We start from the raw sequence: 24511 nt of genomic DNA, 5'->3' as shown, positions 1-24511 counted from the left end.
GTTAGCATTGCTGTGTTGGCACTGTGTTAGCACTGATGACGAGTCCAGAGAATACCCCACCTCTCACCCGATGACAGCGGAGAAAGGTTCTGCCCTCCCATTACCATGACAGGATAGTTTGGGTAAACAGAAGAGATGAATGGATTTGTTTTATATCAATTTTTAAATAGGCCTCTTCTTGGTTGCTCTCGGTGGAAGAGGTCGCATTCTCTCTCTGCTCCTCCCTCCCTTTTTTTGCCCTGCTCAGCGTGTCTGCGTGTGTGTCTTTTGGAGCATCTTTTTACATATCAGACGAATTCAAGTAAGATGGATCTGGTCAGCTGGTCTCTCAACACTATTGATCAAATTTTCTCAAATGCGAAGCTGGGGAAAGGAGAACCCTCATGCCCTGATGGCACCTTCTTCGCTGGATACTCGGAGGACGCCTGGGGGAAGTGGCGTATCGTGTGTTTAGCGTTGTTGGCTGTCGAAGACGCGGAAGACGTCTACATATTTGGATTTATGATACTCGGATTCCTGCTGTTTGGAGTTGGAGGATACCTGGTATTTTGTGAAATTAAGAGAACGTGGACGGCATTCGATGGGGTCAAAAGAGCAATCAACGCTCAGACTGAGAAGCTACGGGAGCAGAATCGGAAGCTGGATGCAATCCTTGCGCAGGTTCGCAGGCTGGCTGAGATTCCTGGACTCAGAAGAGAAATGGATTAACCTGGGAGAATGGTTGATTGATCACTTGGACCGGGCGGAAAGGGTCCACATCCCACAATTCGGCTGAATTCGGGACTTTCGCCATGAGATACCGGCTATGGACAAAAAAGACAGAGAGCGCAATCAGTTGTCTGTCTGACCTAATTAAATTGTTATTCCAATCCGGCGCCCCACACTGGCCTTGTGGCCAGCTGCAAAATCATTCTCCACGCTTGTTATGATAACATGATGCTCTTTCCCATGTGCTCCCCCCTCCCCTTCCTGACACTCCTGTGAGATTTGTTGGACTGGCTGACATATTCCAACTTGTCAAGGACAATTCGCCTGATACAACACTCTGTGCAGACTTATTGAACAAACACACACGCACACACACACATGCTCATTGATAACACACGCAACTCCTCACCTCTCCACTGGTCCCATTGCTTATGATGTTGTGTGTATGTGTTGCTTTTTTTGTGCTGAGGTTTTTTTGTGATCTCAAACCGTATCCTGATAAGGGTAAAGTGTGAAGTATGATTTTTTTTCTCCTCCTCTCACCTAATGTTGTCTCTTCCTTCCTATCTGGCGGCGCACGTGGGCTGCCTTTTAAAGGAGCGGCTGCGCTCTTCAATGAGCTGCGTGCCCCCTTTCTCCTGGCAGCGCACCGCAAGGAGCGCATGGCCATGGTCACCTGTCTCCCCTGTCTGTTTTTCATGTTGTCTGTCCGGATGGGTGTAACCGGAACCAAGTTTCGTTATGCTGTAAGGTGTAATGACAATAAACATGTGCTTATTCGTGCTTATTTGTGCTTAGAAGCCGTAGCCTGAGCACCACCAGACCCGAAGATCTGCAGACTCTGTACCCGACAAGATAGATTTTCTAGAAGAAAAGCTGGAATTTTTTCATAGTTTAGCACCAAGCTTTAAACATTAAAAAGGTTTGGGGTTGTTTTGTTTCTCATTGTTATTGATAATGAATATTTTTATTGCCATTTTTCCCTGATTTATTTGGTTTGAAAGAGAACTTTTGTTTGTTTCCGTAGGCTGCAATGACTTTTGTCAGTATTTCTTACACTGATATATATCAAGGTGTCCACGAAATATTAAAGCTTCATTTTTTTACATTATTTTATTCTGAGTTTTTCCACAATACTGAAACTTTTTTTCTCCAAGGTTAGTGAACTTTTACTTTCCAAACATTCATTCATTCACTCGTTTTTTCTGGAGGATCTGGAGCCTATCCCAGCTGTCATTGGGCAAGAGGCAAGGTTGCCAATCCATCACAGGACCACACCGAGGCAGACAACCATGCACACTCTCACTCCAAGAGACAATTTAGAGTCACCAATTAACCTAACATGCATGTTTTTGGATGGTGGGAGGAAGCCGGAGTACCTGGAGAGAACCCACGCATACACGGGGAGAACATGCAAACTCCACACAGAAAGAACCAGCTGGGAATCAAACCCGGAACCCTCTTGCTGTGTGTGCTAACCACCAGACTGTGTGCAGCATACTTTCCAAACATTTTTATTCAAAAACAGGGAAAATGCAGGTATCAATAATACTTTGTCATAACTCTTTTTAATTACGAAGTCCTGGTTAGCTAAACATAGCCAGTATACAGATAACGTAAATGATTCATGTATTTGATCAATCCTGTGAAGTATCATTTTATCCTTTTAACAAGGACTTTCCTTGAGATGTGTTTTTCTTCATAACTGGCCTGTGGTCCTTCTAATTTATAGATTTGCATTGGCTAAATTTGCTTTTATGTGAATTGCACTTCAAAATGCTGGTATTCCACTATGTAGTCATGTTAGTTATCATCATCACCATCACTGTGACTGTCACTAACAGCAGTCGCTGTGTCAGTGGTAATGTACATCCTGTAAGATGACTTTGTACATGGAGCTAAACATCATTGATTTTAAAATATATCTATCCATCTACCTATTTTTATTTGGTATCAGGTTCATGTACATAAACTGTGCACCCTATGCCTTACACATTGACTTAATTCTTGAATTTTTTTTCAAAAGAATGTTTTACAGTTAAGAGATACTAAGATATTACAAATTAATTTAGGATGATTGGGTTTAAACTTAACTAATTTCCCTCTGTCACCATGAAACATTGCTCTTACTTTGCTCCAATTGGACGAATTTGTTGATTTTCTTTGTTGGTGCTGCTCTGTCAATGAAAACTGAAGTATTAAAGAAGAAACTTTTCTCACTTACCTGCAGGTCGTAAGTTTCTCATCGCCAATGCCAGAGTGGAAAACTGTGCCATCATCTTCTGCAATGATGGTTTCTGCCACCTGTGTGGTTACACGCGCGCTGAGATCATGCAGAAGCCGTGCACGTGCAACTTCCTCTACGGACCTGACACCAAGCGACTGGCTATTGCCCAGATGGCACAGGCCCTGCTGGGGTCAGAGGAGAGGAAAGTGGAGATCAACCTTTACAGAAAAGACGGTAGGAAATGAAACATCAACTGCAGTGATTCAGAGGGGTTTTTCTTGCTCATACAGGAGAGAAATGTTGGGTTTCTGGTCTTCTGACTTGCACAGGAGATGATAATGCGAGTGATCACCAGGTGTGGAAATGGTGCTATGTGCTTGCAAGTTTGGGAAGATAAGTGTGTGTCTTAAATTCTTAAATATGAGGTATTGTGATTATGCATTAAAGGAGACATGGCATGAAATTTTCACTTTTTAAGGTTGTTTAACATTAATATGAGTTCCCCTAGCCTGCCTGCGGTCCCCCAGTGGCTAAAACTGACGATAGACCTAAACCATGCAATGGAAATTATTTTCCGCCTTTGGTAATGTGACCATGCTGATGGCCTGATTGGGAAAGCCGCCGCTTATGATGTGGAGGTTGTTTCCCCCCAGAGCCCATGTATGGCTATGCCAAAACTGCCTTTCCCCGCCCACAGCTCTTTGGCCAGCTCATTGCTCTGTACATGGATGTAAAAAATCTGTTTAGAGCTCCTGCATCAGAACCTCTAAAGAGCCAGTGGACACATTTTGTTTTTTCTGGGAAAGTGACGACAGAACAGAAGAGATTTGTGTATGTGTGCGCCAAACATTTCACCGACGAATGTTTCCAGAACTTGGGCGAATACCGAGCCCAATAAGGGAGAGCCCAGACACCCTGCGGAGGAAACTCATTTCGGCCGCTTGTATTCGCGATCTCGTTCTTTCGGTCACTACCCACAGCTCGTGACCATAGGTGAGGGTAGGAACATAGATTGACCGGTAAATCGAGAGCTTGGCCTTCTGGCTCAGCTCCTTCTTCACCACGATGAGCCGGTGCAGAGCCGCATCACTGCAGACACCGCACCGATCCGTCTGTCAATCTCCTGCTCCATTCGTCTCTCACTTGGGGAAAGATCTCATTCCCGATAGTAAGTAATTTAACGCTCTATAATTGTGTTGCTTTCCTGTATGTACAGTATAGTTATATAGCTTGTTACCACAAGAAAGGGTTTGTATCGTTAGCAGCTAACGTTAGCTAACGGTTAGCTATGCAGCTAATAGCATCTGCAAGCTCTTATCCCTGTCAACTGGGCTGTTGGAGGTGTTTGCATGCCCATGAGATGGTTAGCTCGCTCATTTTAGACCAAAACCCCCTACTTCAAGCTTCCTGAAGAAGAATGAATCCGCAAATTCAGTGCATTTCATCAGGATAATGATTCATTCATGGTTCCAGCGCTAGCGCTACGTGCATCTTTGCAAACCAGAGCAATCAGATGAGAATGTCAAAATCCTCACTCCTGCTTTCCCCTTAACGCACGCCTTTTTTGCTGTGTCTTGTGTAGCACTTGCTTGATGTTTGACTGTGTTAGGAGAGTTGTTCACTAACTAGTTCGTCATATTGTCAAAGTAAGCTCATATCAACAGGTTTCGCTAGTTTTACGGCATAGGGCTGCCGTGCCATCTACGTGCCATAGCGATTCACAAAACATTTGCGCATGGTACCACGGGCGTAAGTAAGGCCACACCCCCACTAAACGGCTCATTCTGGGGAGCCTAAGGAAAGCTCATTTTTGGGACTGGCTGTAATTCTGCACCAAGGCAGAATTTTGGGGAAAAAAACTCAGATACAGTATTAGGGGACCACTAAAGCCTATAAAAATATATAAAAGCCTCCATTTATTTTCATGCCATAGGACCTTTAACAGACATGATAAACAGAGTTTAGAGCATGTGTGTGTCTTTTGTGTTTAGGGAATTAAATGAAGGTCAGGTTAAGAAAGATGGATTAAGTAGAACCTGTGTCCTTTAATCAGCCTCTTTTGATTGTGAGAGTGGAGTGTGCATTGAGTGTATTTTTATGTGTTTGAATGATTTTTTCTGATTATATTGCAGTTTGAGCCTTTAACTTTTTATTGGTAGATTTTTTTTTTTTAAATGATGAGCATAACAGATTAGAACAGGTGTTTGATTTTAAAAAAGCAGTTTGAATATCAATCTTCTCTTTCTTTTGATTCTAGAACAAGTGTTTAAGAAAAAAGTAATGAGAACAACCTGGTGAAATTTATTTATTTATTTCTACACACACCTCAGCAAACACCCCAGGTAACAGGATGCTGGTTGCTCCAGTGACAGGTGGCTTCCATGGTGATCAATAGCTGCCATGGTAATGAAGTCAGCAACTCCCTGAGCTATGGTCAGAGTGTCTGCCGGACATTGTCCATGTGTAGACAGACATCAGAACAGGTGGAATGAAGGAGGAGGAGGAGGAGGAGGAGGAGGAGGAGGAAGGGGGCTTGAAACTAACTGAGAGGAAAAACTAATACAAGATGACATAGGAAGCAGGAAATCGATTTTAAAAAAAGAGAACAACAGCTGGGTGAGAGGTGGGATAGACAAAGTGGGAGGGTGAGATGGAGACAGTCTGAAATGGTTTCTCACTCAGTGTGAAAGTGAAAAAAGAAAGTAGAGGACAGACACAGAGATCTCCCACCATTTCAGCCCCCCCCCCCCCCCCCCCCTGCTTATTTCCCTCTCCACTGCTAATATTGGTAAGATGAAAACACACCAGTGCTCTGTAATTCAAAGGAAACTTGTTGAAGCTGTAGAATTACAGTGGTGCTGCCATTCTGCCCCACTAGCTGTGTCAACTAGAGGACAAACAGCATGCTAACAGCACATAGATGAATCAGTTGGAACCAGCAACATGTAAGGCTTGCTCAGTGCTGGCTCAAAGCTGAAAAGCAGACACAGTTATGCAGCCTCTCACAGAACACATGAGGAAAATGGCCATATAAACACTGAATAGGAATAATAAATGACTAGTTTGATCTCAGAACTGTGAAAAAGAGCCACTGGAGGTAAGAAGTCATTATGGGAAAATGTGCCCTTCACAGAGAAGCAGTGCATGCAGCTGAATGATATCACTTACAAGTACACAAAGTACTCTCTGTGTATGATACAGTTATACAAAGTGCACCCAGCGTTCTTTATACAGGTATGAGTCTGAGTCCATCACTTGGACTGTGCATGTTATAGTTTCTGCTCTAAGTCTTGAATGTTCAGATGCAGTAGATTGTTTTTAGATTAACTCGTTAATAACTAAAGTGGAAATGTTCAGTGTTTCCATCATTTCTACCTGCACAGACTCAAACCTCTCACCAGCAGCATCTTCCCTGGAATAGATGGGGTCTAATACTTTGCTTACCAGCTGTCACGTTTGGGTGTAATGTCGGGGCGTGGAGATAGGACACGGATGCAGAGTCCAAAAACAAAACTGGGTTTATTCTAAAAATTCAACAGAAAGCGTAGCTGAGCCGAGATACAAAATCTAAACTGTGAAAAAACAAAACTGGACTAAGACTATGAAAAACCTGGCATGGACAAAGTTGAGTTGAAGAATTTAACTTGACATGAACAGTGGCAATCATGGGGGACAGGGAGGATCATGGGAAACCTGGAACGTAAATACTGAGCGAGTGATTGGTGAGTGAGTGCAGCTGTGGGGAAAAACACAGGTGCTGTGAGTGAAGGTGATGGCAGGGCAACAGAAACTATGGGAACATGGAAAAACTAATGACAAGACCTGAACTTGAAAACTAAGACATGAGATTAACTTAAAACATGACAAAACTCCGACATGACACCAGCATCTCAAAGGTAAAGGTATGTGCTGTTAACTAGTGAAAACTAGAGGCAGTTAGATAAGTAATAGCACAGTGAAGTGATGACTACTGAACAAATGACAAGAAGCAAGGGACACTCCCTGTGCTGTTGGTGGACTTTATCATCACGACGCATTCATGAACATATTACAGCAGTTATCATCACCACTTAACATTCCGTAAACGGATTCTGGTTTTAACGAACGACAACAAATGATCTGCACAATATGTGTTTGTATAAATCATTTGATGTAATAAACATGAAATATGGCGTTTGTCTTTGTAGTATGTTTGCTGGTCTCATGGGAGTTCATGAGAACAGAGTCTCTTCAATGTTTTCATTTGACAAAGTCTGAGTCAGGTCTCACCTCATAATATGAACACATAATCCTGAAACAGAATGTCGTTTTATGTCCTGTCACTCATTCTACGACTTTTTCCAACGCTTCACATTTTTGTATCCTGACAAAGAAAACAATTTAAAGTCTTCAAATATTTAGATTAGTAGAATGTTACACAAAGAAAGGCACCTCACATACTGTATCACCTCATTGTTGCATCCTTGATGTTATAATTCTGTCATACAGACACAAAGACTTAACTGTCGCAGAGTTTGAAGCTTCAGCGTAAAGGACTGTCAGGATGGGTGGAGGGTTGGTAGGACACGGATGCGGACTCAAAAAGGTATGAAGCAAAAACTGAGATTTATTCACAAAAACAATACGTGGTTAACAAAAACATGACTATGGAAAAACAAAACAAAAGACTAAGCATGGCTTAGTCTTGTTGTCGTAGCGTGGCATGAGAAGGTGAAAATCAGGAGTCGTGGTAGGTAGGTGTGTAGGTAAGGATATCACAAACTGAAAGGGGAGACTAGAAACTAAATAGGGAACTGGGAGTGATTAGTGAATGAGTGCAGCTGATGGGGAAGACACAGGTGAAGTGAGAGAAGCTAACGAACTGAATGAGTGACAAAACAATGGAAAAACCTAACTAAACGTGAACTCAAAAACCAAGACATGAAACAACCTAGAACACAAAACTAAATGCAGGACATGAACTGAAAACCAAAACATAACCTAAAACATGATAAAACATAAAACTAAAAACATGGGGAAAGTCCCGTGGGCGTGACAAGGACATATTCAATGTTCAATTCAATTCAATTAATTTTTATTTATATAGCACCAAATACAACAAATGTCATCTCAAGGCACTTAGATAATAAAGTCCAATTCAAGCCAATTGGAATTCAATTAATTGTAATCATAATTATTTATAAAATAATCCAATTCGTTCATATAGAGCCAATTCAAAAACTATTTCCTAGCTAAGGAAACCAACAGATTGCACTGAAACTTTTTTTTTTTTCTTTTTTCGGTCCAATCTCCCATCCCGAGCGTGCCTGAGGCGACTGTGGAGAGAAACGACTCCCTGGAAAAAACCAGCCGCGGCCGCTGTATTTGGGCAGGATGGGCACAGTGGGAATCGTATTACACCATATTGTGGCTTGTGACAGACTTTGCGAGTGGAATCTGTTTTTATTTTCGCTGAAATATAGCCTACCTCCAGTGTGGCTGCTTAACGTTAGATCTATGGCCACTGGCCAGGGCAGATGCCTTGCTGCCCTCAGCTAAGCCCGGCCCCGCCGCCCCTTCTTAGAACTCTCGAGCACATTCTACCAATCAGAATCACTGTAGGCCCCTACGTAGCATAATATCATGTAACATTTAGCGCGCCTGTATAGATGCTATTGGGGCAGGTGTATGATCTGCCCTGGACATGGAAAGGACTCAAAGGGTTTAAGAAATATATTACTCCGCCCATCTAGCCAGTGGGAACTTCAGTGCCGCCAAATTCCCCTACAAACTTGTTGGATAAAACGGATAACTATGTCGGATTTGATGAAGGATATTGGCTGTTTAATCCAGATTCACGTTTGTGGTAGGTAAAGATTTTACTTTATAGTTGCTATCTTACAAAGTTTAAGTGATTGTGAACGAAGTCTTTGCAAAATGGGAAACTGGGAGTGATTTAATGAAATATCTTAGCTTGATGAGCAAATTTTGAACAGGCTCAAACAATGTGTTGACAGCTTCGTACATGTACAGTAGGTTACTTGTCTGCTAGCTTAGGTTTCCCCAAGACTAGCTAAAAACGTTGTAAGGATCTCCTCCGAGAATCTTTGCTACACACTGTCCCGCCTACTGCTATATTACTCTGCACAACCTCAGGAGCGAGTCAGTCTGATAGTAGGCTACAGTGAGTGAAAGCAGTAATCCCTCTGTGAAGTTTTAACCATGGCTGCTAGCATCGAACCTGTACTCAATAGCGTTGAGTTTCTCTTGGAGAACTCATTTGAAAGACTAGATTTAGGAACAAAATTGGCTATTAAAAACCTCGGCCCCTATAAACCTGATATTAATATAGTTCAGCAAACAGTGGATAAGGGTAGGTCTTTCAATCGGACGTTTTCCCGTGAGTGGTATGACAAAAAGCCCTGGCTCTCTGGTTGTTCCAATAGGAATAAAATGTTCTGTTTCCCATGCTTGCTCTTCCAATCGCCTGGCACGGGGGGGCAAGGGGATATGTGGAGCACTGTCGGTGTGTGTGACATGAAGCATTTTTCGGAAAAGGCAAAAAAACACGAGTCCAGCAAGGCGCATCTCTTCGCTCATTTTCATGGTTCTTTTGTGTTTGTTGTATGGCAGACTTTTATGAGAGTGCGCACATCCCCCCCTGCGTATGATTGCATAGACTATTGGCCTATTGCGTATGCTCCATAAAAGCTTGCATTTTGACAATGCAGATCATCTGCCCCGCCTATTTTCCAGACCACGAGCCGCTACTGGAAGAAACCTCTGGCAGAACCAGAACCAGGAAGGGTGGCCATCCGCCTCGACCAGCTGGGGTTTGAGAAGACAGAAAAGGGGTTCAGTGCAAACAGACATTTTTATGAAAGGCGAAAAAAAACTAAAAAACTAAAAAACAAACTTAAGTTGGAACTAAAAAACCTGAATGGTAGAAAGAGTTAAGCTATATCATGTAACAAGTTGGATAAAAATGTGTGTTGATTTCATACTGGATGGAATATATCCATACAACTGTGGACTATATGGCAGCTTGTGAGTAGAAGCAAAGAATTTGTGCTAATCGTTGTTGACCATGTCTTAGTCTACATTAGTTCACATTGTACATTCAAACCTTTTTTTTGTACAAAAAACAAACCCATTTATCAGAAAGAAGGTGTGTGTTTAGTTGTGATTCAACTCAACTTTATTTATAAAGCCCTTTAAAACAGCCGTGGCTGAAACAAAGTGCTGTACATGAATAACAACACGAAGTATAAGGCATAAAACATAAGAACAATGTAAAAACAATAATAAACAATAACAATATTAAAACAATAAAACAATAAGAGAAACAGAGTCTCATGCTGGGTTGAAAGCCAGGGAATAAAAATGGGTTTTAAGATGGGTTTTAAAAATGGGCAGTGAAGGGGCCTGTCTGACGTGAAACGGGAGGTCGTTCCACAGTTTCGGACCGGCAGCGTAAAAGGCTCCGTCTCCTCTGAGCTTCCGCTTGGCCCTCGGTACCTCCAGGAGCAGCTGATCAGCTGACCTGAGGCATCGGGCAGGAGCATAAAGATGGAGCAGCTCAGAGAGGTAAGGCGGGGCAAGTCCATTTAAAGATTTAAAAACAAATAAAATAATCTTAAAAAGGACTCTAAAATGCACAGGCAGCCAGTGGAGGAAGGCTAAAATGGGAGTGATGTGCTCCCTCTTAGGTGTTCCAGTCAGGAGGCGAGCGGGAGCATTTTGGACTAACTGGAGACGTGTGAGGGAGGACTGGCTGACTCCAAGATAAAGTGCGTTACAGTAATCCAGCCAAGATGTGATGAAGGCGTAGATTACTGTTTCAAAGTGCGCATGTGCGAGGAAGGGCTTCACCTTTGCCAGCTGCCTAAGATTAAAAAAGCTGGACTTCACTACTGCACAAATTTGCCGGTCCAATTTAAAATCACTGTCCATCTTAAAACCCAAGTTTGTGACTGTTGGCTTCCTGTATTGCACCAAGGGGCCCAAGTCAACAGGAGGGGATTCGCAAGAGCCCCTGGGACCAAACACCATCACTTCTGTTTTATTTTTATTGAATTTTAAAAAGTTTAAGGACATCCAGGCTTTAATGTCTTCAAGACATAACAGAAGTGGTTTCAGGGAGAAAGCATCCCTCTTCCTCAGTGGCAGATAGATTTGGCTGTCATCAGCATAGCAATGGAAAGAGATACCCTGCTTTCTCAGGATGGAACCCAGGGGCAGCAAGTACAGAGAGAAAAGCAGGGGCCCTAAAATTGAACCCTGTGGAACCCCATATAACAGCGGAGCAGAGCGGGACTCAGAACCACCAAGGCTTACACACATGGTTCTGTCTGCCAGATAGGACTTGAACCAGTCCAGGGCGATACCAGAGATGCCCACTAGGTGCTGCAACCGAGGCACTAAAATGCTGTGGTCCACAGTATCGAAAGCCGCAGTTATATCCAGGAGGACAAGAGTCACATAGTCTCCAGAGTCATTCGCCAGGAGGATATCATTAAAAACTCTTAATAAAGCTGACTCTGTGCTATGCAGTGTTTTAAAGCCGGACTGGAAGACCTCCCGGACATCATGCTCATCCAGGAATGATTTTTAATTGAGTGTAAACAACTTTTTCCAAATTTTTTTTAAATAAAAGGAAGCTTGGAGATGGGTCTAAAATTGTCAAGCACCAGGATCAAGACTGGGTTTCTTAAGCAGGGGTTGCACCACAGCATGTTTAAAACTTTGGGGGACAACACCAGAAGACAGACTGCTGTTAATAATGTCCAGAGCCGACTGCCCAATACTAGGGAAGACCTCTTTAAAAAAGTGAGGCGGGACAGTGTCACAGGGAGAACCTGATGGCTTAATCTGGCCAACCACATCCTCTAAGGATGTCTCTTCAGAGACACAGGCTCAAACAAGTCAAACACAGCCGAGCAAGGAACGGGGTCAGAGGGGTCAGAGGGGTCAGAGGGGTCAGATGCAGGAGTGGAGATGAGAGCCCTTGCAGTAGTAACCTTGTCCATGAAAAAGTGCAGGAAGCTACTGCACATTTTGGGGGATACCTCTGTGCACCCAGGCTGGGGGGGTTTAAGAACAGATTCAACTGTTTTCGATAGCACACGGGGGTTGTGACGATTAGAGTCGATAAGGTTAGACAAGTATTCTCTTCTGGCCTCTTTGACAGTGCTCTGGTAGCAGCGCCAACAGTCCTTTAGGATTTGGTGGGAAATCTGCAGCTTGTCCTTCTTCCAATTGAATTGATGCCAATGATTCCTGTGTGATAGTCATAGTCACACAAATGAGTTTGAAGGACATGCACACACAGTCTTGGGTAACTCTAGTAAGCTGCCATCAGTCATCAAAGTGCTGCTGATCGCACACCGTAGATGCACCTCATCCATAATGCACACTGAGATGAAACACTAAGCCACCTCCACTTGTCCCCTTTGCCTTCATTTTGTCCTCCCTCTCACAGAGACAGAGAAGGAAATAAAGTAGCAGTCCCCTTGATCTCTACAGAGCAAGCTGAACACTGCAGGAGTGGGTGTTTTATGTGTGATAGTGGGGACTGTGTACCTATGACCCACAAATACTGGTCTTTCATATAGAGAATGCACACACATGCACAAACACATTGTATTTACACAAAATGTGCACACACAGGCTTAGTCTGAGCTCATTTATCTCGTCCCAAGATTGGGCAAGAGCTTTCACGATGATAGATCTTCCTAGTTGCTCCTGTGCTCAATTGTCTGACTCCAATTGCTCACCAGCTTAATCAATCATGTAATCCAGGTAAACTGCAACAAGAAGCATGCGCACACACACACACACACGCACACACACACACACACACACACACACACACACACACACACACACACACACACACACACACACACAGAGCATGTCGCATGTAGAAGTCTCAGAACAGGCTGCTGTACGAGATGGTTATGTGTTTTATGGTTCTTGGTGCATGCGTGTGCTCCGGTTGTTTTTGTGATTGCCACATTGTTCTCTTGCAGCGTTTTACTGTTGGATTTGTTTTGCAGTTTACAACGAGTTTGCACGTGTCGGTCACCGTATTCTTGGCCCTACTTGCTCAGCCTCATTTTCTCCATCTGTCTCAAGATAAGATAAGATAGTTCTTTATAATAGATAGAAAAAAATAGCATTTATATAATTATACATATTTACATATATAATATTAATATATAATATTGTATTTAGACACCTGGGTGTTGTGTGCTGATGATATGACAGTATATGGTAAATCTCACGTGTATTAATGAGAGCTCTATTCCACTTCTGCGTGTTGGTCAGTTGTAGAACTTGCACAGAAGAATTCTTTCCTCTAAGTGGAATGCAGCCCCCATCAATACACATGTGCTTGTCCTATTTAAACTCAAAAAGTCTTTACAATATTAATACATTTTCTATATATTATGCTACCCTAATATATTAATATTTATTCAATTCAATTCAGTTTATTTATATAAATCACCACAAATGTCATCTCAAAGCACTTCAATAATACAGTCCAATTCAAGCCAATTAGAGTACAATTCATGATAATCATAATCCAATAAAATCCGATTAATTAAATTCCAAATAATCCAATTCATTTATACAGAGCCAATTCAAAAAACTTTCCTAGCTAAGGAAACCAACAGATTGCACTGAAACTTGTCTTCAGTCCAATCTCCTGTCCTGAGCGTGCCTGAGGCGACTGTGGAGAGAAACGACTCCCTTTGAACAGGAAGAAACCTCTGGCAGAACCAGAACCAGGAAGGGTGGCCATCCGCCTCCACCAGCTGGGGTTTGAGAAGACAGAAAAGAGGGGACAACAAACACTATAACACTATTCAAAGGATATCTGTTGGAACAGGGAAACACGAGTTAATGACCACAATAATGTCACATGTACATAATGAGAAACTAGAACATTTCTGAAGAAATGTTGATGGGTGCCAAGCTACTGCCCGCCCAGAGACAGAGGCTGTGCTCAGAGACCTGCTTGTTGCCAGTCAAGCATTAGAAATTTCAAATCAAGAATGAAATATGAGATCATGAGATATAAGCCATCATAAGTGAGGGAAACCACACAGCAGGACGGCCTAAGCCAGAGACAGGGGAGGACAGGTTGTGGCCCATGAGAACAAACAGCTGTTTCAATCGATTTATAAGTCACAGTAAAAAAAAAATGTAACCTGTTAATAGCAGAAAGGCATGCTGAAGACAGTTGTGTCAATTCTATCAAGGTCCTGTTTAAGATACAGGTTTCGTGGCAGTTTGAAAACGCCCTTCACCGTCAGTTTAAAGGAGAAAAGCAGAGCAGGTTTATAATGGAATTGATGGCAGTGTGGGGTGGTGCTGTCTGTTTTGGGCTGATTTGAGAAAAAAACACAAGGTCCAGCACAAAGATGAAAATAATACAAACATAGCCCCATTTTGAGGTAGAATTTATCGAGGTTTAAGAGACATTGTGGATGTAAGAGAAGTTTGAGCCTGTTAACTGAGTCATTAATCTGGAGGCTGTGAGTGGTTTCTGTGGAGTCTCCTGAAATTCTGATCGAGAGGGACTGTGCTGTTTCCATTGGATCTACTGCTGAGAGACAGAGGAGCACACAGGCTGGCATTGAGCTGTTATAATGAGGCAGTCATGTTGGCTCTGGCCTCATAAGCAGTATCAGAACAGGGGAGCCATCTTGGCTCTGCACTCATAAGCAGTATTAGTACAGAGCAGCCATGTTGGCTCTACACTCATTAGCAATATCAGAACAGGGGAGCCATCTTGGCTCTGCACTCATAAGCAGTATTAGTACAGAGCAGCCATGTTGGCTCTGGCCTCATAATTAGTTGCTATGGGACACAGGTGAGCGTGTGTACGCCAACTGCCCCGTCTGCCCTTCTCCTTGAAGTTTAATATTGAGACCTATGCCTCGAACAAACGGTCGCGGTTTAAAAAGTAAAGGTCATATCTTAAAATTTCTTCAACTGTCAGCGTCAGAAGGGATGGCAGAATCCAGCGGTGTAATTTTTATTCTGCTTTTATGGCAGTTTTAAAATGATTCCTTCACATTGATTGGATGAGCTGGCCTGTTTATAATGGGAGCTGGAGTGGTGGTTCTCAGGTGATTTGTGAGAAATATGTAAGGCCAAGCTCAATGAGGGTGACTTTGGGTGAAAGAGGACAAAAATACCTACATTTTGAGGTATAATTCATCCAGGTGTAAGAGACATTGTGGATGTTAGAGAAGTTTGAGCCTGTTCTCATTAATGTGGAGGCTTTTCGTGGTTTCTCTGGATTCCCCTGTGTTTCTAATGGAGAGGGAATGCGCTGTTTCCAGAGCCATTTTCTCACAAAACATTTTAAGTAAAGAGAAACAAAAATACAAGCACAATTCTACAGACCCACACGCACATTTTAAGGTATTATTTATATAGGGTCTGTAAAAACTGTGAGAGGAGTTAGGCGCCGACCGTGATGGAAGTTTCAGTTGTAAAAGCAACTGCTCTCATAAGCAGTGTCAGAACAGAGCAGCCATGTTGGCTCTGATCTCATAAGCAGTGTCAGAATAGAGCAGCCATGTTGGCTCTGCCCTCATAAGCAGTGTCAGAACAGAGCAGCCATGTTGGCTCTGGGCTCATAAGCAGTGTCAGAACAGAGCAGCCATGTTGGCTCTGCCCTCATAAGCAGTGTCAGAACAGAGCAGCCATGTTGGCTCTGCCCTTATAAGCAGTGTCAGAACAGAGCAGCCATGTTGGCTCTGGGCTCATAATTAGTTGCAGACAAGTGCAGGCATGTGTAAGACATTTGCACACTGACTGACTTTTTAACAAATGGTCGCTGCTCGAAAAGTAAAAGTCGTATCCGAATAATTTTTGCACCGTTAGCGCCTCAAGGGACGGCAGAAAACAGCGGTGTAATTTTTATTCTGCTCCTATGTGTGGCTTGTTTTTTTATGGCAGTTTTAAAATCACTTTTCACATTGATTTGATGATTTTGCCTGTTTATAATGGGCAGAATGTGGCGCTCTCTGTGCTCAGAGGTGATTTGTGAGAAATCTGTGAGGCCTAGCTCAATGAGGGTGACTTTGGGTGAAAGAAGACAAAAATACCTACGTTTTGAAGTAAAACTTGTCTAGATCGGGCATATATTTTGGACATGAGAGGCATTTGTTCGAGAATTTTTTTTTTTAATGAATTTTGAGTGAGGAATTGAGTGGGAGATGCACTTCAGCCGAGTCTTCCTAAAACGTAAACTGCCATAGTGTCAAAGCTGTATAATATATCAACAAACCCTTTAGTTAAAGTTGAGCGTTTCCTGTCACATTTAAACTTTGAATGATGTCTGTGTGATGCTGTATGGCTGAGATATGAGGCTCAAAATGTCCTTGTTTAGTCCTTTTCAATGCATTTTCCCATTGACAATTTTCCCAGTTTTTCCCATTTTGCCAGAAATCCTTTCGAGTGATGAGAGAGAAAAATACAAGCACACCAATCCCGGTCATTTGCACACGGCTGTGTTTTTTTTTATGCCGGTCGAACCATTGGTGCGAGACTAGTAGCGCGTCAAAATAATGACGGAAACGGGAGAATAATAAGCGTCTGGCAGGGAGGCCTGGAGGGTCATCAATGAGATGACGGGGCGGAAGAGGACCAAGGAGGGACAGGTGGAGGGACACAGCCCGGAAGAGCGGGTGACAACCTGGACCACCCACTTCCAAAGGCTGCTGGGAGAACCAGCAGAGGCAGCTGAGGAAGAAGTACCATCAGTCCTCCCAAACCTGAACATCAATGATGGCCCCTTCACGCTTGGAGAACTTGCCAGGGCAGAAACCACTGTAAGAGTAGGAAAGAGTGCTGGTCCGGATGGTATACCCCCAGAGGTGCTGAAGAACTGTGACATGGAAGACATCATTTTAGAGTTCTGCAACCTTGCCCTGCTGCACAATCGGCTGCCTGATATGTGGTCTCTATCAAACATCGTGCCAGTGCCTAAATCCGGATACCTCTCGAAGCCAGGCAACTATCACACTATCTCCAAGGAGGTCGAGTCGATACCCTGCAGTGGTCCTCACAGACCTTGACTATGCGGATGACATCAGTTTGCTCTCCGACAACATGGAACAAGCACAAACACTACTGAACAGGGTAGAGCTAGAGTGCGCCAAGGTCGGCCTCAGGACGCCAAGAAAACTGAGGTCATCACCTACAACACTCCACCGGAACATCAACCTCTAACTACAGCAGGAGGCACTGTGCTGAAAGAACTGAGCAAGATCTAAAAGTGAGGAAGGCACTTGCATGGAGGGCCCTGAACGGTGTGGCCAGTGTGTGGAACTCCAATCTTCCCCGTCAAATCAAACTCAGCTTCTTCTACGCAACAGTAGAGTCCGTTCTCCTTTATTCAATTCAATTCAATTCATTTTTATTTATATAGCACCAAATACAACAAATGTCATCTCAAGGCACTTAGATAGTAAGTCCAATTCCAGCCAATTTTAATTCAATTAATTAATAATAATCATAATTCATAAAATAATCCAATTCGTTCATATAGAGCCAATTCAAAAACAATTTCCTAGCTAAGAAAACCAACAGATTGCACTGAAAACTTTTTGTTTTTCGGTCCAATCTCCCGGCCTGAGCGTGCCTGAGGCGACTGTGGAGAGAAACGACTCCCTTTTAACAGGAAGAAACCTCTGGCAGAACCAGACTCAGGAAGGGTGGCCATCCGCCTCGACCAGCTGGGGTTTGAGAAGACAGAAAGGGGGGGAGGGGGGAGGGGGGGAGGGCCGCGGCGGCACTGTAACACCATTCAAAGGATATCTGTTGGAACAGGGAAACACGAGTTAATGACCACAATAATATCACATATACATAAAGAGAGTAAAGTGAGGAAAGGTGTGACAGATGAGGCCCCCCAGCAGTCTAGGCCTATAGCAGCTTAACTATGGGATGTTTCAGGATTACCTGAGCCATCCCTATTCAAGGTAAACACAAGAAACTTGTGCTAACGAAAAAATAAATAATAAAATAAAGGACCAGACTCAGTGAGTAATTCCCTATACTCCCTATATAGATCTGCTCCTCACACCACAACAACCATCTTTTTACAGCCACAAGCTACCTCAGCCTCTCACCAACTGCACACCAGTCACAGCAGGGTGGGGATGCAAACCCTGGTTCGGTTAGGGGGAGAAATAAAAGAGGTAAGATAAGCGGGAATGGGATTCAAACCCTGGTGTCGGGTAGGGGGTAATGAAAGTATAGAGGGTGCCAGAGGTGGAGGCAGGACAAGACACACTAGCAGACACACTATCAGATTCAACAGACCTAACTATAAGCTTTATAAAAAAGGAAAGTTTTAAGCCTGGTCTTAAAAGTGGAAAGGGTGTCTGCTTCCCGGACATTTACTGGCAGCTTATTCCACAATAGAGGGGCCTGATAGCTGAAGGCTCTGCCTCCCATTCTACTTTTAGAAACTCTGGGAACCTCAAGTAAACCTGCAGTTTGGGAACGAAGTGCTCTGTTAGGAAAATATCTTACAATGAGATCTTTAAGATATGATGGAGCTCGGACATTAAGAGCTTTATATGTAAGGAGAAGAATCTTAAATTCTGTTCTGAATTTAACAGGGAGCCAATGAAGAGAAGCTAAAACTGGAGAAATATGATCTCTCCTGTTAGTTCTCATCAAAACTCTGGCTGCAGCATTTTGGATCAACTGAAGGCTTTTCAGAGAATATGTGGGACAGCCCAATAATAAAGAATTACAGTAGTCCAATCTTGAAGTAACAAATGCATGAATTAGTTTTTCTGCATCACTCTGAGACAAGATGTTCCTGATTTTAACAATATTACGAAGATGAAAGAAGGCAGTCCTAGAAACCTGTTTTATATGCGAGTCAAATGATAAGTTCTGGTCAAAAATAACTCCAAGGTTCCTCACTGTAGAAGTAGAAGCCAAGGAAATACCATCTAGAGTAACTATATAGCTAGACAATTTCTCCCTGAAACGCTCAGGTCCAAAGATAACGACTTCAGTTTTGTCTGAATTTAGAAGCAGACAGTTCTGAGTCATCCAGGTCTTTATGTCTTTAAGACATGCTTGTAGTCTGACCAACCTATTGGGTTCATCTGGTTTTATAGATAAGTACAGCTGAGTATCATCAGCATAGCAATGGAAATTTATGCCATGCTGTCTGATAATATGTTACCTAATGGAAGCATGTATAAAGTGAAAAGAATCGGTCCAAGCACAGAACCCTGAGGAACTCCATTACTTACTCTGGTGTGTGAGGAAGATTCTTCATTTACAAGAACAAACTGAAATCTATCAGATAAATATGACTTAAACCAGCCTAATGCAGTTCCTTTAATCCCAATAACATGTTCAAGTCTGTGTAATAAGATACTGTGATCGACTGTATCAAATGCAGCACTGAGATCCAACAGGACAAGCACAGACACAAGTCCGCTATCAGAGGCTAAGAGGAGATCATTGGTAACTTTCAGTAGTGCAGTTTCTGTGCTATGATGCACTCTGAATCCTGACTGAAACTCTTCAAACAGATTATTTCTGTGTAAGTGATCACAAAGCTGAGCTGCAACTATTTTTTCAAGAACTTTAGACATAAAAGGGAGATTGGATATAGGTCTATAATGAGCCAACACTTCTGAATCAAGAGTAGGTTTTTTAAGTAAAGGTTTAATTACAGCAACCTTAAAAGGCTGAGGTACATATCCTGTCAACAAAGACAGATTGATCAAATCCAATATGGAAGTGTCAATTAATGGGAAAACCTCCTTGAACAGTCTGGTTGGGATTGGGTCTAAAACACAAGTTGATGGTTTAGAAGAGACTATTGCTGTTGTTAGTTCAGAGAGATCAACTGGACAGAAGCCGTCTAAATACAAATCAGGTTCTAAAGATACTTCTAAAGCTGCTGTACTTGATGATACATCACTGATAATAGTGGGAAGGACTCCATCAATCTTCTCTCTGATAGAAACAATTTTATTAATAAAGAAGCTCATGAAATCATCACTGCTGAGAGTTAAAGGAATAACTGGCTCAGCAGAGCTCGGACTCTTAGTCAGACTGGCTACAGTGCTGAAAAGAAACCTGGGATTATTCTTATTCTCTTCTATCAATGATGAATAATAAGCAGTTCTAGCTTTATGAAGGGCTTTCTTATACATTGTTAAACTATCTTTCCAGACTAACTGAGACTCTTCTAAATTAGAGGAACGCCACTGTCTCTCCAGCTTTCTTGCAGTCTGCTTTAAAGCACGCAGCTGTGAATTATACCAAGGAGCCAGCCTCTTCTGACTGATTACCTTCCTTTTCAGAGGGGCAACATTGTCCAGTGCTGTACGCATTGAAACTATAGTGCTGTCAACAAGAGAGTCAAGTGCTGCTGGAGTAAAGTTTAGGTAGTCGTCCTCTGTCATATCTGCACATGGCAGTGAAGAAAAGGATGATGGAATTAATTCTTTAAATCTGGTTACAGCATCCTCTGATAGACACCTTCTATACGTAAATTTCTTCTCAGAAACTGTATAGTCAAGTAATGTAAACTCAAAGGTTATCAGAAAATGGTCAGATAAGACAGGGTTATGAGGGAACACTGTTAACTGTTCACTCTCAATGCCATAAGTCAGCACAAGATCAAGGGTGTGATTAAGGCAGTGAGTCGGTCCGTGAACACTCTGAGAAAATCCAATAGAGTCTAATATAGAATTAAAGTTCATATTCAGGCTGTCATTTTCAACATCTACATGAATATTAAAGTCACCCACTACAATGACTTTATCTGTACTCAGCACTAATTGGGATAAAAACTCTGAGAATTCAGACAGAAACTCAGAATAAGGGCCAGGTGGACGATACACAACAACAAACACAAGAGGTTTCTGGGATTTCCACTTTGCGTGGGAAAAACTGAGAATCAGAGATTCAAAAGAGCTCAAACTAATCTTGGGTCTGGGACTGATTAGTAACCCTGATCTGAAAATAGCTGCCACTCTGCCACTTTATGGCTGTGAATGCTGGACCCTGAAGCCAACCCTAGAGAAGTCCCTTGATGGGTGCTACACCAGGATGCTGCGTGCAGTGCTTAACATCAGTAAGAGTGCACATGTAACCAACGGAATCCTGTATGAGGGAATACCAAGGGTGAGCGATAAGATTGCTGTAAGGAGAATGGGACTTGCAGGACATTGCCAAAGGGACCCAGAACTGCCAGCCAGCAAACTGGTGCCGTGGGAACCATCACGTGGGTGCCTGTTAAGAGGACGTCCCACACTAACATATGTGGACATACTCAAGAAGGACGCAGGAGTCCAGAGTACCAGCGAACTGAAAAGATATATGGAGAATCGGGAAGACTGGAAGCAACGATGGAAGGCTCGTCTGAGGACAACCTAGAGAGAGAGGCACAATAGTAATATGTGTGCCCTGCCTTTGGCATTGGCACCCATAACTAAATGGGGAAAAAAGCAGCAAAGTGAGTAGAGGTGCATCAACGACTCTACTCCACCTGGCTTTGTTTACATCTGTCACCCCCGCGGCTCCGGTCGCGGGGGTGGACTCGCAATAATTCATCGCTACATCTGGAAAGTCTTGCAAGTGTGTTTGCCTACTGTCAGCTCATTTGAAATCGGTGTATGTAAAGTTTCTGGACCAACCCCTACCATTATTGCTACAGTCTATCACCCCCCTAAGCCCCCCAAAGACTTTTTAAATGATTTCTCTGCCTTCCTTAGCCATCTGTCTGCTCTCTCATCAAACGTTATTTTACTGGGTGATTTTAATATTCATATTGACAACACTAACCTCGCAATTACCAATGATTTTTTATCCTGCCTGGACAGTTCTGGTTTCAGTCAATTTGTTGATTTTACCACCCATGCTAAAGGTCATACCCTGGACTTGATTTGTTGTTCTGGAATCACCCCTGCTGGCTGTAAAGCCGATGAACTCTTCTTCTCTGACCACTTTCTCTTGTCGTTCAGAATTTCACTGTGTGTTTCACAAACCAAGAAAGCCTGGCCCATCTACTTTCGGAACATTAAAGATATTAATATAGATTCTCTCTCCAGTACTGTTTGCTCCACTTTGAATTTTGAACATCTTATGACTCCTGATCAACTCACTGATCTGTACAATGGTCACCTAACCCATATTCTTAATTCCTTTGCTTCAGTGAAAACACGATCTGTTACCTTTACTCATTCTGCCCCCTGGTTCACTCCTGAACTCCAGTCTATTAAATCCAAATGTCGTCAATTGGAACGACTCCATAAAAAATCGGGTCTTACTGTCCACAAGGACATGTACATTTCTCACACCACACACTATAAACTAAATCGGCTTACTTTTCTACCATCATCTCTTCGCATAAAGGAAATACCAAGATCTTATTTTCACTGTTAAACAATATCTTTCATCCCCCCGATCCTCTACTCTCCCACTTCTATTCAGATGACACCTGCAATTCTCTTATGTCCTTTTTTGATGATAAAATTAGGAAAATTCACCAGCAACTTTGTCCTGCATCTCCTACCACTTTTCTCTCTGATCCTCCTCTCCTCAATCAGCCTTTTTCTTCCTTTCTGCTTCCTCCAGTCTCTGAAATAGACGACCTTATCCAGAAATCCATGTTCATTAGATCCTTTTCCAACAGCTCTTATAAAACATTGCCTTTACTCGCTTCTTCCTATTGTTTCTGCCATCATTCACTCCTCTCTTTCTTCTGGAATTGTACCTACTACCTTCAAAACTGCAGTTGTTACTCCTATCCTCAAAAAACCTGGATTGGATCCAAACAATTTCAATAATCTCCGCCCGATTTCTAACCTTCCATTCATCTCCAAAATTCTAGAAAAATCAGTGGCATCTCAACACCATCTTCATTTAACCAAGAATAGTTTGTACAAACAGTTCCAGTCCGGTTTTCGTCCTGGTCACAGCACAGAATCTGCTCTCCTCAGAGTCACCAATACCCTCCTCATGGCAGCAGACTCAGGTTTACTTTCTCTTCTCATTCTCCTCGATCTCAGTGCAGCCTTTGATACAATCTCTCATTCAATCCTGCTCCATAGACTTTCTTCCATTGGTATCACCCACACACCCCTCGCCTGGTTTCAGTCTTATCTCTCTGGCCGTACTCAGTTCATCCAGCTTAAATCATTCAAGTCTCATCTATCCTCTGTGGTTTCTGGTGTACCCCAGGGCTCTGTCCTGGGACCCCTCCTTTTTATCATCTACCTTCTCCCCCTTGGTAATATTTTCTGTAAATTTAACATCCACTTTCATTGTTTTGCTGATGACACTCAGCTCTTCTTATCCACTGCACCTGATTCTTCGCTCCCTCCTTCCTCCCTCACTTTCTGCTTAGCAGAAATAAAGTCCTGGTTCACATCAAACTTCCTCAAATTAAACAGTGATAAAACTGAGTTTCTACTCGTTGGCACTAAATCAACTCTCTCTAAAGTCAATAACTTCTCCCTCACTGTTGACAGTTCTGTGGTCTCTCCAACCCCTCAGGTCAAAAGTCTGGGTGTCATTCTGGAAAGCACTCTGTCTTTTAACTCTCATATTAATAATATTACCCGGTCTGCATATTTCCACCTTCGTAACATTAAGCGACTTCGTCCATCTCTTTCCCTGCACTGCTTCCATCCTGGTCCACAGTCTGGTCATTTCTCAAATTGATTATTGTAACTCTCTTCTTGTTTGTCTGCCTCTGAAATCCATCCGTAAACTTCAACTGGTTCAAAACTCTACTGCTCGCATCGTTACTAAAACGGCCTCATTTCATCACATCACTCCAGTTCTACAGCAACTTCATTGGCTACCTGTCTCATTTAGAATTCAATATAAAATCCTGTTGTACACATTCAAGGCAATTCATAACCTCGCCCCTCCTTATCTGTCTGATCTTCTACACATCCCGACCTATTCACGTTCCCTTCGCTCTTCCTCTTCCATCCAACTCAGTGTGCCTTCTGTCCGTTTTCACCATGGGAAAAGAGCCTTTTGTCACTCTGCTACCCAACTCTGGAACGCTCTTCCTCCCGACATCCGTAATATCGACTCTCTTCTCTTCTTCAAAACACAACTGAAAACTCATCTGTTCAAGTTGGCCTTCTCACTTTAAAGGTTTTTTATTTGTGGTTTTATGTTTTTATTTTATTCTTTTTCCCAATGTTGTATTTGTGTTTTTAATGTTGTAAAGTGTCCTTGGGTGTTTTGAAAAGCGCTGTCAAATAAAATGCATTATTATTATTATTATCATGGGAAGCTATAGCAGCTTAACTATAGGATTTTTCAGGGTCACCTGAGGGATGGCCCCTTACTATATGCTTTATCAAAAAGGAAAGTTTTAAGTCTAGTCTTAAAAGTGGAAAGGGTGTCTGCTTCCCAGACATTTACTGGCAGCTGGTTCCACAAGAGAGGGGCCTGATAACTGAAGGCTCTGCCTCCCAAACTGGCAGCTGGTTCCACAGAGAGGGGCCTGATAACTGAAGGCTCTGCCTCCCAAACTGGCAGCTGGTTCCACAGAGAGGGGCCTGATAA

The 24511-nt window shown here is 42.7% G+C and overlaps 1 protein-coding gene across 2 annotated transcripts in view; it reads left to right on the top strand.

Annotated features, from left to right (window-relative positions):
- Nucleotides 1–24511, top strand: part of kcnh2b (potassium voltage-gated channel, subfamily H (eag-related), member 2b) — a 374482-nt gene that overhangs the window by 45563 nt on the left and 304408 nt on the right. For both annotated transcript variants that reach the window (XM_075452154.1, XM_075452153.1), the window contains exon 2: nt 2939–3169. In XM_075452154.1, coding sequence (XP_075308269.1) covers nt 2939–3169 — 231 coding nt within the window. The remainder of the gene's footprint in view (nt 1–2938; nt 3170–24511) is intronic.

This window comes from Odontesthes bonariensis, chromosome 20 (genome assembly GCF_027942865.1).
Source record: "Odontesthes bonariensis isolate fOdoBon6 chromosome 20, fOdoBon6.hap1, whole genome shotgun sequence".
Taxonomy (NCBI): domain Eukaryota; kingdom Metazoa; phylum Chordata; class Actinopteri; order Atheriniformes; family Atherinopsidae; genus Odontesthes; species Odontesthes bonariensis.
This window is presented reverse-complemented; position numbering and strand designations above follow the sequence as displayed.